This window comes from Pangasianodon hypophthalmus, chromosome 16 (assembly GCF_027358585.1).
Source record: "Pangasianodon hypophthalmus isolate fPanHyp1 chromosome 16, fPanHyp1.pri, whole genome shotgun sequence".
Classification (NCBI taxonomy): Eukaryota; Metazoa; Chordata; class Actinopteri; order Siluriformes; family Pangasiidae; genus Pangasianodon; species Pangasianodon hypophthalmus.
Window position 1 is genome coordinate 7,358,067 of NC_069725.1, and position 18,372 is coordinate 7,376,438.

Here is an 18,372-nt window from a genome sequence, read left to right on the forward strand (position 1 = left end):
ATCTTTCGGGTCCGCACAAATCTCCACAGACATGGTGCAAAATTTAGTGGAAAGCCTTCCCAGAAGAGTGGAGGTCACTATAACAACAACTGGGGGACTAGATCTGGAATGGCATGTTCAACAAGCACATATGGGGGTGTTGGTCAGGTGTCCACATACTTTTGGCCATACAGTGTATCTAATATGAATGGGGATTGCTTTGTTTTTATCTTTTTCATTCATATTTAACATGAATAAAGTTAAAAAAAAAAAAAGAAGAAGCTAAGAACAGTGAGATGACAATGACACAAACTACACAGTATTTGTACTACACTCTACTGGTGGCTACATGATTACATATAATCTCTAATGACACTAATGATGTCTGTTTCATAAAGCCCTTTTCCGGGAAAGAGCTTTATGCCCAAGTGTTGGCGATACCTAGGAATATCGTTATCGATACAAAGCCTGTACAAAAGCAAGAGTCCAGCACGGCAGCAGCAAGAAAAGAACACAAAAGAGACAAGCAGAAAAGGTGAGGTGATAAGAAACGACAGTGGCAATGAAATTAGACAGGCAAATGAAATGTCATATCAGCAAGCAACAAAATGCAAAACCGTAGTCAATCAGATGCACAAAATATAGATGAACGATTTTTTAATTTTCCATTTTCTTCTTTGTCCACCAGGTGTCTCTGTTGTTCCAAGCCAAGACTATTTGCCATGACTCATTTTAGACAGAAAAGGAAAAGAAACAAAGAAAAAAACCTGCACATCATGTTCCCTGAAATCACATGGGAGCACATGGGAGACACTCAAGGCCTGACACTTTAATGGCAACACTGGAACATAATAAACATTTTATTATGTGTATGAAGTGGAACACAGAGATTGGGGTTGTGAATCATACCTGTTGGAGTTATGGGAGGACTTCATGTTTTTGGCTGAGATGATGTTAAGAGAGAGCACTGCATCTGCCGCAGTGTCATCCACCTCCGGCTTGCTCCTGATCCGACCTAAAAGCATCGTAATAGCCACCGTTATTAAAACCATCTGCAGAACTTTGTTAATTTACATATCATGCCATCTAAAGAACTCACCGACCACCAGCTCCCGGACGTCCTTCCAGTGGAGCTCACTGCCCTTCTCATGGATCAGTGTCACTGTGATCCTACGCTGGATACCCTGTGGGGCAAGAACGCAAAATCATCATAACATAACCAGCATCGCACAACACTTTATGTAGTCGAGTGCAAAAATAATGTTTGTATACCGTTAGAACAAAATGAGGCAGACAAAGGAAGTAAATTTACAGCAATAAGACAATAACCTAAACACAAGGTTACACTGATATTCTTTTATGGTCACATAGTTTAGAAAAACTATGATATCAGTCCAAATGTTTGCATATTTTAATGTAATATAAGTATTCTTCAATAACGTTGATGCCCTCCCTCTAGTTTCAACCTAAATTTTATCCTTTGAGCAGTTTTCATTCCTCTCAGTTATAATATTTAGAATTGGCAAAATATTTTTTTCTGCTCATTTCGCCTTATATTTTGGATTATTGGTAAAATAGAGGTAATTTTCATTTTTTCCATTTAAAAAGCATAGGAGATTTTTTCAAACGTCTGTAAATAAGCCAGCATTCAGCACAGTCAGAATACTGCATATATAACTAGCTTTAAATAGAGATGGCTGACATAAAAATATGACTTTGGGTATATGATATGCTCTGACGGGAGTGTTGCTGGTTTCATCAGCATTTCCGCAGCACAAATCAATTGTTATTCAAGTAAAAATCGATTCTAAATGACAGATTGCAGATTGATGGTTTCATTTCCCCATTTTCTTTGTTGAATTCCTTCCTAGAATTTAAATATCACTGAAACTACTACTTTTTGGGAGACTTCTTTTAAAATGTGATGTTGGTCTGCTGGCACTTTTTTTTTTTTTATTGCAAACCTAAATATTGACACACGTTGTGTGTTCTGGAAATATTCTTTGAGTATCATGATGTGATATTTTGGAATCTGAAAGACGTCGGGGAAAAACAGTTTTTAACTTTTTAAAGTATCAGGTTAATATTCAGTTATTCAGCTTAGTAATATTAGTAATATTTAGTAACTACTATGAATTCATCAGTAATTAGAGAAAAACTAATAGAGAAAAGTATGTAGCTATGAGAGTGGGGAATGTAAGTCTGGACACCTCCTGGCTCCTGGAGGTTTACAGAGTTGATAAACAGGTAGACAGTCTGTTACCTGGTGCAGTAAGTAAGTGCCATGACAGGGTAGACCTCCAGTGTGGTCCACTACAGCCGGGATATACCTGGAACAGAAAAAATAGCAACAAATTCTCACCTGAGTAAACATTCAATAGGGGAAATGTAGAAGTTTTCCATGAAGATCAGATATACTCACTCTCCAGTTGGTTCCAGTTCACTGATCTCAAACCAGGCCAGCAGGTCATACTTGCTCACACACTGGCCCAGGTTTGACTTGCTGATGGTGTTAAGCTTGGTGGCTGGAACTACACAGAGAATGTTTGCATTTAGCAAAGTAGTAACACAAGGGGATGGACACAAATACGATATTAATGGTGGACGTTACAAATAAGTCTAAAATATTAGTAAATACACCAAGCGCCAACTGTTTTCAGTCAGTCTCTCTGTCAATATTTTTATTTATTTTTTATTTTTTTTATCCGAGTTATTGTATGGTACTCCAGAAGGCATCGGTAATGAGGTGACTGACTGAGGTTGAATTAAACTGACGTGTTTATGTAGATTTATCTGGTTAATGGGTAGCAGCTTACTTGTATTTCCAATTAATATTGTAGTAATATAGTTGTCATCTATCTCAAAGCACTGTGACTACTGTAAACAGGATAATTTAATGCCAGCTGAAACATAATTAATCTCTATTGAAAGAAGATGGGAGATGATGAATTCTCCCAAAGCATGTCTTCAGTAGGCCTACGCATAACCCAGTTTAGTCCCCCGTCTCTCATTGTTACTCCACTCAATCTGACTCAAATTGTTATCTACTGCAAACAAGACAAAGATTTTTTAATTTAATTTTGCTAACTTTTGGCAGTGGGAATAGGCAGGTCCTTGTCGTCCACCTTATACACTGATGAACCAAACCATTACGACCACCCCCAGACGAAGCGAATAACATTGATTATCTCGTAACAATGGCGGATGTCAAGGTCTGGGATATATTAGACAGCAAGCAAACGGTCGGTTTTCATGGTACAGACCGGCATGGAAATGATATTCCCTGAAGGCAGTGGCCCTGTTGAGCAGGATATCACGCCCTGCCACACTGCACACACTGTTCAGGAATGGTTTGAGGAACATGACAAGGAGTTCAAGGTGTTGCCCTGGCCTCCAAATTCCCCAGATCTCAATTGGATCGAGTGTCTGTGGGGTGTGATGGAACAAGTCCAATCCATGGAGGCTCCATCTTGCAACTTATAGGTCTGAAAGGATCTGCTGCAAATGTCTTGTGCCAGGTACCACAGGGCTTGTAGAGTCCATGTCTCAACGGGTCAGAGCTGTTTTGGCAGCCCATGGAGGACCAACAGCATATTAGGTGGGTGGTCATAATGTTTTGGCTCATCTGTGCATACAATCAATGGGTGGACTACACAAGACATATACTGCAAAATAAAAAATACCCAAGAGGATGATATACTGTGATATGATACTTAGGGTGCTTTCATACTTCTTTAGAGTTAAAGCCCAGCTAAAGCACTGTCCATGTGCTGTCATGGGAGAAAAACAATTGATTATCACAGTATCAATCACTGGTTAGCTGTGAGACAAATATTTGATGCAGAATATCTTGAACAAGTTTTGAACAATCAGTAAGCAAACAATTCCAATTACACTAAAGATTATTGAGTTCCAAGGTTCAAGAGAAACTGGCACAGCTTTGTCTGTGTGGGAATGTTACGTAAAGTAGTCTAAATGGATGGGGTGCTGGTGGATGCATGTACAAACTACAGACAATCTGATCTGCCACTCAACAAGATCAATACAGTGCAAAAATGTGCTCTAATCAGACCCTGCCGGAAGAGATAGGGCACTTCTAATTTCCTTCCTTCTAACTTCTGCTCTCCTCAGCCATACAGTATATTGATAGTGGAAGCAGTAATGGGTGTAGAGCCGAGACATGAAGCACAGGCCTCGCAGGAAAAATACTAGTTGGCTCAGGGTAGGGTACACAGAGGAAAAAGAGGGAAGGCCTACTTTAGTGGCCAGCAATAACAAAAGGCAGGTGGTGTAATGCACTTAGGCTGCATTGATCTGCACTGCAGAAGCAGCTAGAAGAACTAGGACTCATGGCTAGGGAGGAATAACACAAGAAAATCCACTGGAGCTGAAAGAGGAGCTCATATCCAAATATTCAGGATTATACGCACTGGATTTCTCACTTCATAGACACTGTTCCCAATCTGCTAGACATCCAAGTGAAACAGCGGATGGAGAAAATGCCATTAGGAAGAGCTAGAGGATCAAGCCTAAGTAAATAAACTCTTCTATATAACACTATGGGCCACTTACAAAGCACCTCAATGCACAGTACAGAGCCACAGAACTCCATAAACTACACTAACCATGTACCAACCGTGGTGTTTGGGCACAGTGAGGACGGGGCCAATGGGCACAGGCAGAAAGGGGAAATGGGAGAGCTGATCTGCCCCGTTCTCCAGACTGGCCACGGCTGTAGAAGCCAGAGCATTAGCGTGCTCTGACAGTGTGTCCAGCACCTGGCCGTGCACATAGCCACTCATCAAATACCTGATCAGCTCGATCTTACGGGCATGATCTGCCTCAGAGCCAACGTCAGGGATAGAAGGACCGATTTTGAATGCAATAGAAAAATGGAGAGACAGAGACAAAATATAATGAGGAAACATGCAAAAATGGAGGTATGAGGCAGAAAAAGAAACAAAACACACAGTAACAGTGAAACAGAGGAAAAAAATTTTTAGACCATATTTTCCCCAAAATGTTTTGTTTATATTTAGAACTAATGCACTGTTTTCATGAGATAAATTTATATGCATATGTTTGATGAGTAATGTTGCCAAACGACATCTAATGAAGATTGATTCCCACAGGATGTGTGATCGCTGTATAAATCACTGAGATGAGACTAAAAATTAAATGCATACTACATACACTTCAGTTTAATACAAACTGATTACTTTGACCTTTATTGTAAGTGCTTGGTGTAGAGCTTGTGGCCACCTGATCACTGGTAGGTCACATGACCATAACATGTAAGTAGGTGGTACCTGTGCTAGGAACTCAATAACATACCTAAAACCCTCAGAGGTCCTTTTAGACTTGATCTATACATTATTGTTCTGCATTTTAAACTTGGCCAATACTTGGTTTCATTTTGGTTTTGGCAGGCAAAGATAGAAAAGTTTGAACACTTCCTTGAGCATCTTTATATTGAAGAAAAAGCACAAAACCTCTATCCCAGAGGATATAATTGAATCTTTACCAAGATATCAATTTTGATGGGATATACGTATATTAACCTGGTGTTAATTTTACTGGTCAGTTTTAGAACGACGTATTAGGACAGAACTAATATCCCAGAGACACTCTGGTAATAATTACATTATCCCACTTCTACAATTTGAACAGGGCTTTGCTTATATGTTTCAAACAAAATGGGAGTTACCCAGAACACTTTTGATGCTCTAGACAACTTTTTGAAAGACCAGAACTTATAGTTACTGCATTTTACCTTTGTATGGCAGCATAAATGACTGCAGCATGGGCCATACACAGTGCAGTGTGTGTTTTTTAAAAAAAAAAAAAAAAAAAAAAAAATTGACCACACTGTTTATAACCGCTGTTGTGAGAAACACCCATACAAGTAGACGCTATACATCACATAGAGCTATAAAACTTTTTCCAATCATCTATGTCCACACAGCTAGTGGCACATTTGTGCAGCAATATTTCAGCTGTGCATGAAGATGATGACTTGTGGCTACAGGTCGATTCACTGCACAGAAAGATGACATGTCAAGGCTGCAGCCTCTTATTTTATTTTTTGTCACAAAAGAGATACGTTCCTCTCAAACGCCTGCAGTCAGCAATAACGATGTCACCAGTCAGGCTAAAGAAATCAACAGCTCTTTGTGGACAGATTAGACGAGATTAGGGTTCATGGGTATATTTTAGCTCCGAGTAAAAGACAATTTAGCGGTGCCTTGTTAATTAATGATTCGTAATTAATTACATGACAATGGTTGTGTAAAAATGCCCTCAAGACGATTAGCAAGCTCCTTAAAGTTAATTATGCAAATGTTAATTCCATTAAGGGTATACACATATCCGCAAGATAGTTTTTATTTCATTAATTAATATGAAAGTTGTACCTGGTTTAGACAGAGGCATGGGTGGAGGGTAGTACTTCCTAGAAGGCTGTGGAGGGCTAAAGATAGAGAGTAAAAATGATCAAATCACTGCCTAGATAGTGCAAAATAATCTTAATTACCAAAGCTAGTGAAAGCAGCAATTATGAAAAAGCTAATAATTAATTACTAGTCCTATAATAATCTTTTCCAAAATTAGCACTCTGGTTGCTGTAATTATATCCTGTACAGTATGAATGGTGAATAGTGATGTTGTACCTGATTGCATCCTGGCCATGACGGTGCAGCGGGTGCTGCTGGTAATGTCCGAACACTTCAAACACGATGGGCTTGCTCTTAATGTACTCGATAAAGGACTCTGTGACCTCCACAGAAATCTGCACAAACAAGTCACATAGGATTACAGACATCAGTGTCATGAGAGTGATGCGCTGGTGCTTGTAATTAAATGAACAAACCAGCATTTAGTTCAAGATTATACTGAAATAGCACGCTCTGTTTAAGCAATAATCATCTTTTTTTTAAACTAATCTTTATCTACAGAAACTTATTACTTGAGACTGAATTATAATGTAGGACTACATGCAGTTGTTGGGATTTAAATAAATGCTTATGCAAAACAATGTATTTCTAAATCAAGTGTAAAGTTTGGACAATTTTTCCTTGTGGAGATGGGATTCCTTTTTCTGAAGAAGGGATTTGTGAGATTCTAATGCAGATGTGTGAACAGTTTCTTAGTTTCTGCTTGATAAAGCAAGAATACCACAAAACCTTTGGGAAAGTGCAAGTAACCGTAACTTTTTATTGCATTTCTGTAGTGTCAAAAAGGATAAAACTCAGCTTTTGTAAGACTGTGTGCGCATCATGCCATTATTGTTAGACTTTATTGGCTTTATTGTTGCTCATATTTGCAACATATGAGTAAGCGGAGTACATTTTCTGTATTTAGTGTTCCTAATACTGTGAAATGTGTTAAAATTCTTCTCAGTGGTGATCGCATATACACTACAGGTGCAAGAGATTAGAAAACTCTTCAAATCTTCAAATTCAAAGGTCTGCATCATATCTAGATAGTTTCGCATTTGAAGTGATTTTTTTTTTTTTTTTTTTTTTTTTTACAAAGATTTCTTTGCCTCATTTTTATATTTAACATTCACTCACATTCTGGACGTGGTAAAAGCCCAGCGGGGAGCCTTTGCCTGAGTTCTTCAGTGGTTCAGTACTGAAAGCCTCATCATGACGATGGAGGAAGCTGTTGATTACAAGATTATAAGATTACGGAGTGAAGCATGATGTGTGTGCGTGTGTGTTTTATTTAACAACAGAACACTGTGTCAGAGAGAGGTTTCCATGGAGACAGACTGACTCACTTGAACTGGCAGAAGATGTCGGCGTACTCTGGTGGGATGCCAGAGGCCTGCAGAACAGTGACGCGGAAAGTAAAGACACTGCCCACCTCCAGCTGACCAATCACACCCTCTGATTGGCCCAGCTTCCCATCTACGTTCCCCAGCTTCAGATCTGAGACATAAAATACACATCAGTGTATAGACACAAGTACACTATGGGGATGATTTTGCTAAGACCACTATAAGGGTCTTGAACGCAAGTCTTAAAAGCTATAAAGCTCCACTGTAATGATGGCGAGGCACAATAAGAACATCTGCCTCCTTTTCTAAATGTTACACACATGAGCTGCAGGAAGATTCAGGTCACCAGCTGTTCCTATACCCCTGTCTTACCCATGTCATTTATTCTGTTCATTTCTTCAGAGGGGGTGATGACCTCTGAACTTTGTCCTTGGCCTTCAACAATACGCAACTCCTCCATAGAAAGGCCAGAACGGGTCAGTGCCACGGAAGAGAATTCAGTCTGGATGAACAGAGAGGAGAAGCAAGAACAGAACAGAAATCACCTTAACAGGCTCTAAAAAAAAAAAAAAACAACAATATGCAAACGAAAAAAATCCTGAAATGTCTCACACACTAATAGAAATGTCAAGCCATATTTCTCTCAGTTAATATAAAGCACTCTGATAATTGAATTCTGCAAGTCCCTGGGCGAAGGCCCAGGCCAGAATAAGACTCATGCATATTACACAGGCACAGGCTCAAAAACCCATTAGGCTGAAATATTCTCTCACTGATTCCAGGCAAAGCACAGGCTGAACAACAGCCAGAGAACTGTACAAGGAGTAAAGTTACAGTTCAGCTTAATATCAGGCTGAAGAAAGCGTTTTACCTTTTTGAAATACTCGTCATCGAATGAGATTTTGGCAGTGCCAGACTGACGGACGCCAGAGCCATAATCAGGAGCCTCCTCATCAGCTGAAACCAAACAAGCTCAAGATGTAAGAAAAAGCAGTGGACCCAATATCTCGAACGAAATTCAAAGGCAGTTCAAAAGTAATCTAATTTCATTATGTGACGACCTGAACAGCATGATCAGAAAAACTGCAAGCCAAAAACCACCATTATTCTTGACTTATGTGCATAATGCTAACTGCTAGCTAGTCCCTTTCATTGTTTTTGATTACCTTTATTTAACTGAATTATCCCTTTAATAATGCAGGCTATTTTATACATTAATACTAATTAATACTCTTCAGTAAAGCTTAACTCCAACTGAGGTCCTGGGAGAATTCCTATAGAACATCTCTGATTTTGTACGTTCGACAGTTTGGCAAACTTTCTGTCGTATTATTAACCACTTATGAAAAGAATCTTGTGTCAATTACCATAATTTTGTCCTTCGTACCTAAACCAAGGAAACTAAGATTGCACAAAAAATACTGTGATAAAAAAGAATAGAATAGCACCTGACATTGATTACGCTGATTATGAATGGATCACAAACACGATTGAAAAATGGATCATATCTTAGTTTTTGTGCAAGAGCATGAGCTCACGTGTTACTGAATAAAACTACTCACCTGTATGCTTTAAACATACTAAATAAAAAAACTAAAATCACCAAATGGTGATTAAATTTCTTGCCTTAATGGCAATAATTCATAATTTTATATTATTTAATACTCTGTTTTAAACATCAATGCATTATCACATTGACTGCTACAGAAAGTTACAAGTAGGTTTTCGTAAATGAGGCTTTATGAAAGAACACATGGTTTAGCTCATCCAAGTAAGCATTAGCGCAAAATGACTCATCAATAGGCAGAAATACAATGTCAAGACAGTGCTAGCCTATTTAAATCAATACTCGAAAGTACTGAAAGTGAGAGCACTCAAATGTTTGCCACATAGTAAGACTGAAAATGTACTGAATATTACATTAGCATTAAAAAAATACTGGGTGGATTTGCTACCATGATGATTTAATGAGTAATATTACTTAAGGGTTAAGAAATTTATTCTTTGTATTGCCTATTAGTATGACAGAGGATGCTAAATTCAGTTAAAATGTCCAATTGTCAAACTCAAAGTTTTAGAAGCTTATAGTTAAAGTCCACCCTAAAATACAGTAAATATGATGAAATGTTTGTGAAGTGTTGAGAGAATCTGGTGCTAAGTTGTTGGTTGGTGCTGTAACCCATTAGCATAAAAGTTTAAATGAAAAAAAAAAGTTTAAAGTTGCATTAGGTAAGATTTATGAAAGGTCTCTAACGGGTAAATGGGTGGAGTCGAATACAATCTGAGTGATCTTTTTTTTTTTCCCCCCCACTCATTGAGCCCGTCCCCATTTCCACCCATTTACATAAGGCTCCGCCCCCAAAACTTATGGAGGTTCAACTTGAGTTAGCATGCTAACTAGAACTACCATTAGCAAGGACTGTCATGACATCACTTTCAAATGCACTCGGACATTCAACTGCTTAAAAGCCAAGAAAATTCTCCTCATAAAGATTTAAAAGGATGTGAAGAGGAGGTGGGGGCGTGTCTGTAAAATGACTGACAAGAAGCCAATCCAAATAAAAAACAAATATTCTGGACCAGAAGGCACGTTTCCAAACTGATTTTTTTTTTCCCCGCTGTGTAATACACTTGCTCTGAGACAATAGCTTAAAATATGATTTTTGAAATAATTTCTACATAATTTTCCACATTATTTGTACTAGTAAGAAATGATCGAAATATTGACTATTGCGCCTTTCACTGTTAGAGTAGCGTGTACACATGAGGAGGTGAGAGAGCTGGATACACTAAAGGAATAACCGCTGCTGAATCTCTCTTTTTAGGTAGAGATGAAGTAACTCAGTATTTCAATAGAAAATAAATCTCAGATGACAGTGAAGTTGACATTAATAATAAAGTTTAATATGCAGAGTGGATTTTTCTTGAAAAGTCATAAACACCAGTTCTCACCTGCGATGGCCTGGACACCCACACGCAGAAACCCTCGCACCTCGCCTTTCTCTGTCACTACAGCCACACGGTGCACCAGGGGCACGGAGTACAGCAGGTTACTCAGGTACACAAATGCTCTAAGGAAGGAGTAGCAATCATGATTAATGCACTGACACACACAGCTGAAAGGTAGTGATGTATTAGGACGGTATATACACACACAAGCTCATTTCTCTGAGCCAAACGATTAGTATTACTGGAGATGACTCACACCCTGCAAGACCTACATGCACTTGATTAACTCCAGCAGAGCACTAGATATTATGTATCACAGACATTTTCATCAGAATACCTGAGTGCACAATGACAATCTATGATACTTTTATCTTTTCTTCCCCAAAAAGTCTAAATATCAGAATCTCAGTCTCCTGCTTGACCTATCATCCGTGATATTAAAATGACAAAAAAAGGAGAAGATAAATTCATGTTTACCAAACAACACAGAAGTTTCAGTCTGCTGTAAATTACACTGTACATAAAAATGAAACCCCAAAGCATAAGGTCAAATAGTGTTGATTTGTTCACTACTTATTTGTAGAAATAGAGCCTCGAGGCTAAAATGGCAGAGAAGCTATCGCTGCAGAGCAGCAGTGACATTGTAAATGGACCTGCGTCACTCTGCTGCCCCTGCGTCGACCCAGACACCCCTCCTGTTTCTGTCTGTCTCTCTGTCTCCCTCTCCCTCATACAGCAGGCTGAAGCAGATAGTCATTAAAAAAAAATACAAAAATTACAATAAAGAAATGAATCTAAGCAAAATAAAAATGTGTTTAATACAGACAAAAGCAAATATCACACAAAACTAAAAAAGACAAAAGGCAACTGAATGAGTGTTTAGTGGCAGGTGTTAATGCAGTCAGTGCTCTGATGGTATGAGGAGACACAGGCTTTGAGCACAGAGGGAGGGAGAGCAGACAGCAGCCTCTACATTCTACTCGAGCTCTACTCAAGCCCATTTCCTCGGATCAAAACAAGTGTCAGGAAGATACATGACCTGCCTGTAAAGTAGTTCGCAAACTGCACAACATTCATATTCACGTAACTACGCAAATCAACTTTAAAGGTGCAATATGCAATTCTAGACCTGCTATTAGACCTGTGTTTCTAGACCTGCTATTATTGTATAATTTTAAAGATATTTTACAAAACCAGAGATTTACAATTTTACTATGCAACAAATTTCACTAATTTGAATCTAATCTGACCTGTAAATTACCGCCCAAGTTGCTCTGCTCTCCTGCTTTTACTTAAAAGGTTAACTCACAGGGTAGATGTAGTTTCAGCAGAGGGGGCGCGATCAGATCAAGGGGAATGTTTGTCACTGTTTTTATTGCAATTGTAATTCACATCACAGACTGCAGAGGGCTTTAAAACCTACAAACAGCTCCTTTAAAGCAATAATTTGCTGTGGTATTAGATTTTTTTCTAGAGTGTTCCTGTTGTTGTTTCATCTAAGTAAATATTAGTGGCTCCTATACTATCTGCTATAAGATTTAAAGTTTCTCCTGATCGTTACAATCTCCATTCACTCCCAGTAATTTTTGGGTCCTTGGCAAATTTGATGTGTCTGAAGCTAACAAACTAGCTTGTACGACAGATAGTATAAAAGTAACATTTATCTTTTCCTAAGGAAGAGTTGCTGTTTACATACTTAAAATAATTAAGTAAATAATTATATTACTGAAGTCATATAATTTTGTCAGTTGGTATAACAATGTTCTATAAAAAGTACACTTATAAAGGTGTAGAAAAGTTTAATTCTAGCAGCCTAAAGGGGTTTTTAGTTTGTCCTTCTTAGAAAAATCATTTAAAAGTTATGTTCAACCCTACAAGTTTCCCTTTCAAAAATAGTTTCAAGTAGAACCACTTTAGACATCTCTAAGGATTATCCATCCAAAGAGCATGTTTTTTCTGAGTGTGAGTGGTGAATAAACACCATTTACAGCTAATGTTAAGTTAAAATAATGAAATGACTTTGCTAATGAAATACACTCCTTAAAGTGCTGCAATGTGTTAGATCTGCAGACGCAGAGCCGCATGCTCTCTCCCTCTCTCCGTCTCTCCCCTCTCACCAACCTGCCCACGAGAGTGAACCAGGGCGAGCGGTCATAGAAGGGGTCGTGGCCATCGCTGAAGATGTCTGAGCCTTCCTCGGTGCCCGCGTCTGAGCTGGTGTCATCCACGAAGGCTTCGTCGTCCATGAAATCATCCATCTCGCTCTGCCTCTCATCAGCCAGCTCGGTGATGTCCGAGTCGGCCGTGGAGAAGGTGGGCGAGGGCGTGCGGTCAGCCAGGTGCTCGTTCACGCAGCCGTGGAAGATTTGCGAGCTAAATACAGTGCAAGTTTGTTTTTTTTTAAAACATCAGAGTGCCTTTTTTTTTTTTTTTTGCTGTTATGCAACATACTTATTGAATTACACAGGAGTATTGGAATGACATTACTGGTAAACCACAAACACAGACCGTCTGCCTAAGCTCGGAAAATGATCGTGAAATGGAATTCCAAAATCAATGCCCACTGAATATTTCAGGAAAATGAATACAAAAACAAATGAAGGAACATTTTGTAAATAAATAAATAAATAAATAAATAAATAAATGATTAATGACAATTCAAAACAAGGATTTGAATAAAATACAAAAGTGATTATGACAAAATATGTGTGATGAAAAACAGATGATAATACAGTGAAAAACAATACACACATCATGTGTAATAAAAAAATTAAGAGGAAAAAATTATGCCTTTAGGTGATAAGAGTGAAAGAAACAATACACAAACCTAGATGACAAATGGATTGACAAATGAAATGATTTTCTAATAAAAGGCCTCAGACCTCATGTGTATTTAAATGAGTTATAGCATTTGGGAGTGCAGTGCCTCAGGGGTGTGAAATAAACAAACAAATCATGAATGATTCATGAGAAAGAATTCCTAAACAGAATCAGAATATTTCATCCACACACAACCATCACATATCTCACTGTACACACATATTAAAATAAAAAATTAGGAATTGAATTTCCTAATTAATTAAATTAATAATTCAGCCTCTAACTGCTTAGTGTGAAGGTTTCATTTTAATAATATGGCATTTACATATTTGTTAACTTTGGTCAGCTCCAATGAATACTGTTGTTTCAGGCCTAAAGTCGCACTGTAAGTTTAAGCATTAATAACATACCTTCCCACTAGCTTGAACCAGTGGAAGCGATCGTAAAAAGGGTCACTGCCGGTCAAGGGCCCCTCCACATCGTCCTGATTGGAGGAGGCCATTTCTCCCGCACGGTCGTACATCTCTCGCATCTGCTCCAGCCTCTGCCTGAAAGACCAGGAAAACACAACCCAATCAGGAGTCGCCTCCGAGGGCTTACATTACACTGCATTCGAAGGAAGAGCAAATCGCCATTTAAACACACCATTACAAAAAAAAACAAAAAACACTATATGTTTTCTGTGTTTAATTCAGAAGGACAGTTCTGCTGAAACGGAGCTTCCTTGATTTTCAGGCAATTACTGTGTGGTTGTTTTGAAAGTCTAGTAAAATGCCGAGTCAAGACTCCATGAGGAAAAGACCTCCATCAGCAGTCTGCTTTATAAAACAAAAGGCCAGCTGGCTGGTGTCCTAGGGCTTACTTGAGCTTCTCCAGAGACCAGTAGTGAGTGGCTCCATTCTTCAGGTCCTGGACCTCCACAGCCACCACAGTACGAGGGAAAGGTCTGGAGTCACGCTCCTTCTCCGGCTCAGGAGGCAAAAGCTCAGGGGGAAGTGGGGAGTACAGCGTATCCGTCAGAAGCACAAACTGGAACTGGACCTTCAAAGAGACAGAGAACAGAAAGAGTTAGACAGTGTTAGAGAAGAAAACAGCTGAAAAGCTAAACTAACACACAGAGCATACTACGACCCTGTCACTTCAGCCCTTAGTCACTGCAGCAGAGGCCTTTTAAGGTTATACATCAAGTGGAGAAAAAAGAAAGCACATAAATTAAAGGAAGGGTGAAACAAAATAGAGAAGTGGGCCATGAGAAAATGGAGGAGTCTGCCCGTTTTTCCCCATGTTTAAATCCGCCTGCAGCAACCTGACACTATGAGTAATCAGAAAGTAAATCATTAAAGACCTGACAGCGGAGGGGTCAAACACAAACCCTACAGACTGCTCTTTTACAGCTCACGACCAAACACTCAGATTTATCACCTAGTCCATATGCCGCCCCACATCACCCAGTAAATCAGGGCCCAGCAGAAACTGGCTTAGCTTAGACCCTGTGCTTTGCTTGGTTGTTTTGTTAGGCCACTTAAAATGAAAGCATCAGTAAATACTGATGAGGTTCTGTCATTATTCTATCAGTGTCCAAGCATTTATCTCAGTAGGAGTATAACTATAATGTTTATGTAAGACTTTATGCTATTCTTATTATAATTTCTGAATTAAAGGAATACTCCAGAAATTTCAAGCTAATCTGTATATACTACAGTTATAGTTGGCACAGGGAATAGTTTTAATTATTTAAGAAAACGGCAGAAATCGGTGGACTCTGAGCTACAACAGAAGTCTAAGGGCAGTTGTTAGGGCATCATTAAATGTTAGGCAAAACACATTTTCATGGAATGCTTAATGAAATAACCTAATCCTTCCTAGCTTGTTATTTCAGAGATGGTGCTACCTGCTCAGAGGAGGCATTTTGCAGGACTGGTGAACCGTAAGTATGAACAAAACCTTCAGGCAAATAATCAGAATTACTTTTTACTGTATTGCTCCAGTGCTGGAAAGCTGTATAAAACCACATAAGAACCGCTTAGGTAAGACTTTCTATCATGTCTGGCTCTTCCTAAGCCCTTTGTTGTTTGTTGAATTTGACCTACAGATCTCCATTACTAGTGAGCTGGGAGTGAATGGGTTTCTCATTCTTTTCACAGTACAGAGAGCTAGGACAGAGACTAGGTTGAAAACTGCTGGAGTATTTTTTTAACTGACTCAACAAAAATATGAATATGTAAACAAGAGCATCATAAGAGAAGCAAAATATCCTGACATTCAATTATGCAGACCTGTGTTAAAGACTCTATTGCTTTTTATACCTTCTTTTTGAGCTCCACGCTGATGGCGTTCGCTTCCTTCAGGTATACTGCGTTGCCCCACAGCTGGTCTCTTAGTGAGGTGAATTGGTGGTACCTCCACTTTCTAAAGGCCCACTGAGCGAGTTCAAACTCATGCTGTGTCCACGGCACTACAGAGAAAACACAGACAGCAAGTATTGGAGCTATATACTATACCTGCTTTACGAGAACTTTACAAGAACTCACTAACAATATAACTGCTCTGAATGGTTTATTCCAGACAGCAAGACTAATGACATTTCCATAGTGGCTTACCTTCCTCCTCTTCCTCTTCCTCCTCCTCCTCATCGGGAGTATCTGCTATCTGCTCCACCTGTTTTTGTAGTTCTTGAAGCTTGCTCTCGTAGACCTGCAGGAGAAAGTGTGATGGGGAATAGCAGACAAGGAACATGAACACACTGCTGCAAGTGTGAACAGATGTTCCAACCAGGACAACAACTCAGCAAGAACTTCACACTCTCTTCAGTTCCGTCCCTCCCTACCTCCCTCCTTTCCTTCCTTCTTTCCCAAAAAAAGTATAATCAATCAAAGTCCAGTCTTGATTATATACTCCCCTTGAACTACACAATTTAGCAGCACATTATTTTTAAACACACAAAGACAATTAGAGTCACATGCTTTGAAATAAAGTTAATATAGTGAATTTTCGGATTACTATATTGGTTTCCAGCACTAATTCTGCACTTTAAAGGATGGAAAATCGATGAATAATAAATTTCAGCTTGAATATCTCATTCAACTAACCTCAGTTTTGAATGCTCATTCAATAATCATAATCTTTACAATGAGGTGAAGAAGGGGGTATCATTAAAACATTCATCAGTCAGGTTTCCATGGTTGTTTTCTTAAAGATAGAATCAGAAATTTTGTTGGAAGTTAGGTGTAGCTAGCTGTATTAAAAAATGTATTAAAAAAATCAAAATGTAAGCAAATACAACCTCTCCCTTTAGTATTTCCTCCAAAGTCATGGCACCAGAACACATGCACAGACCCTGTCTAGGCTAGAACACCCAGGGCAAAAAGGGCAGCCTTCTGTATTGATTAAATTAAATTATTGACAGGCAAGTAAAAACACCACATTGTCCTGATTGGCAGGATGTTGGAGGTCCACAAAAGTTGTTTTTCTCTTGTTCACAGAACCTGGGCTCTCCCTGAGCAGGGAATATGAGAAGAACTTCACTCAATATAAAAAAATGGTCTGACATGAACATCACTGAGTCCACTTTTAAACAATATCACATGTAAGAGTGTGCTGTGATTGACTTTCAGCTCTGAAATCAAAAGTAGTTAATAGGATAAAATGAATATCCTGTGTTGTCAAGTAACAAAAGTCTCTTACTGCAGACTAGCTTACATCAGTATTCCTGATTTGCACAGACAAAGTCTATCTCCTCTCCTGTTCTTAAAAACACACTCGGTCATGCATAAAAAGTAGGGACTAAAGCAGTAATGTATGTCTGCAGATCCAAATGTATCACTGAGTTACGTATATCCAAACTGGACAGTTGAAGATTAGAAAAAAAATCGCCTGGTCTTTTTCCAGTCTTCAGCTGACCAGTTTGGGTGAGTCTGTGCCCATGATAGCCTCAGATTCCTGTTCTTGGCTGACAGGAGTGGAACCTGATGTGGTCCTCTGCTGTTGTAGCTCATCCACCTCAAGCTTTGATGTGTGGTGTGCTCTGAGATGCTTTTCTGCTCACCACAGTTGTAAAGAGTGATTATGTGAGTTACTATAGGCTTCCTGTCAGCTCAGATCAGTCTGGTCGTTCCCCTCTGATCTCTCTCATCAACAAGGTGTTTCAGCCTGTTTTTTGTTTTTCATACCATTCTGTGTAAACTCTAAAGACTGTTGCATGTGAAGATCCCAGGAGCTCAGCAGTTTCTGAAATACTCAAACCAGCCCATCTGACACCACCAACCATGCCATGGTTAAAGTCACTGAGATCACATGTTCCCCCAGTCTGATGTTTGATGTGAACATTAACTGAAGCTCTCGACTTGTATCTGCATGATTTTATGTATTGTGCTGCTGCCACATGATTGGCTGATTAGATAACTTCATGAACGAGTAGGTGTTCCTAATAAAATGGATGGCGAGTATAATAATTGTTCATATTCACTTCAAATGCTACCCATACAGCTAACGTGTTAACCTGACAAGATTGCTGAGAGGATTTTTAAACCTTTTTTAATGTTGATAATTTTAGCTGCTTTTAGGACATATTCATAATATTCACTGGTAACATTAGACCACTAGCTAAATAAGGTAAACAGAAGATTTATAATTCACAAATGGTTATAAATGTTTACCTTTAATGCTAGCTTTATGGCTGAAATGAGGCAACTTGGCACGTTATCAATAAAAACCAGTTATGAAGCTATAAAGCTACTTTAAAACTATACCTACACAGACATTTAACCGATCTGCAGTCAGTGGCTCTGGCTCACTCAGTTAGGCATTGGAGCTGACTTAGAAATGACTGAATCCTCTTTTAAATC

At 38.9% G+C, this 18,372-nt stretch overlaps 1 protein-coding gene across 9 annotated transcripts in view; it reads right to left on the bottom strand.

Annotated features, from left to right (window-relative positions):
• kif1b (kinesin family member 1B) overlaps window positions 1–18,372 on the bottom strand; it is an 87,018-nt gene that overhangs the window by 11,289 nt on the left and 57,357 nt on the right. For 7 of the 9 annotated variants that reach the window (XM_053240999.1, XM_053241000.1, XM_034311824.2 and 4 more), the window contains 16 exons: window positions 16,129–16,222; window positions 15,835–15,983; window positions 14,391–14,569; window positions 13,939–14,076; window positions 12,830–13,081; window positions 10,712–10,830; window positions 8,631–8,716; window positions 8,132–8,261; window positions 7,760–7,910; window positions 7,551–7,641; window positions 6,648–6,766; window positions 6,393–6,448; window positions 2,402–2,510; window positions 2,243–2,309; window positions 1,079–1,163; window positions 889–994 (listed from right to left, as the gene is read on the bottom strand). In XM_053240999.1, coding sequence (XP_053096974.1) covers window positions 889–994; window positions 1,079–1,163; window positions 2,243–2,309; window positions 2,402–2,510; window positions 6,393–6,448; window positions 6,648–6,766; window positions 7,551–7,641; window positions 7,760–7,910; window positions 8,132–8,261; window positions 8,631–8,716; window positions 10,712–10,830; window positions 12,830–13,081; window positions 13,939–14,076; window positions 14,391–14,569; window positions 15,835–15,983; window positions 16,129–16,222 — 1,931 coding nt within the window. The remainder of the gene's footprint in view (window positions 1–888; window positions 995–1,078; window positions 1,164–2,242; window positions 2,310–2,401; window positions 2,511–6,392; window positions 6,449–6,647; window positions 6,767–7,550; window positions 7,642–7,759; window positions 7,911–8,131; window positions 8,262–8,630; window positions 8,717–10,711; window positions 10,831–12,829; window positions 13,082–13,938; window positions 14,077–14,390; window positions 14,570–15,834; window positions 15,984–16,128; window positions 16,223–18,372) is intronic. The other 2 variants (XM_053241001.1, XM_034311827.2) reach the window with 1 other exon arrangement.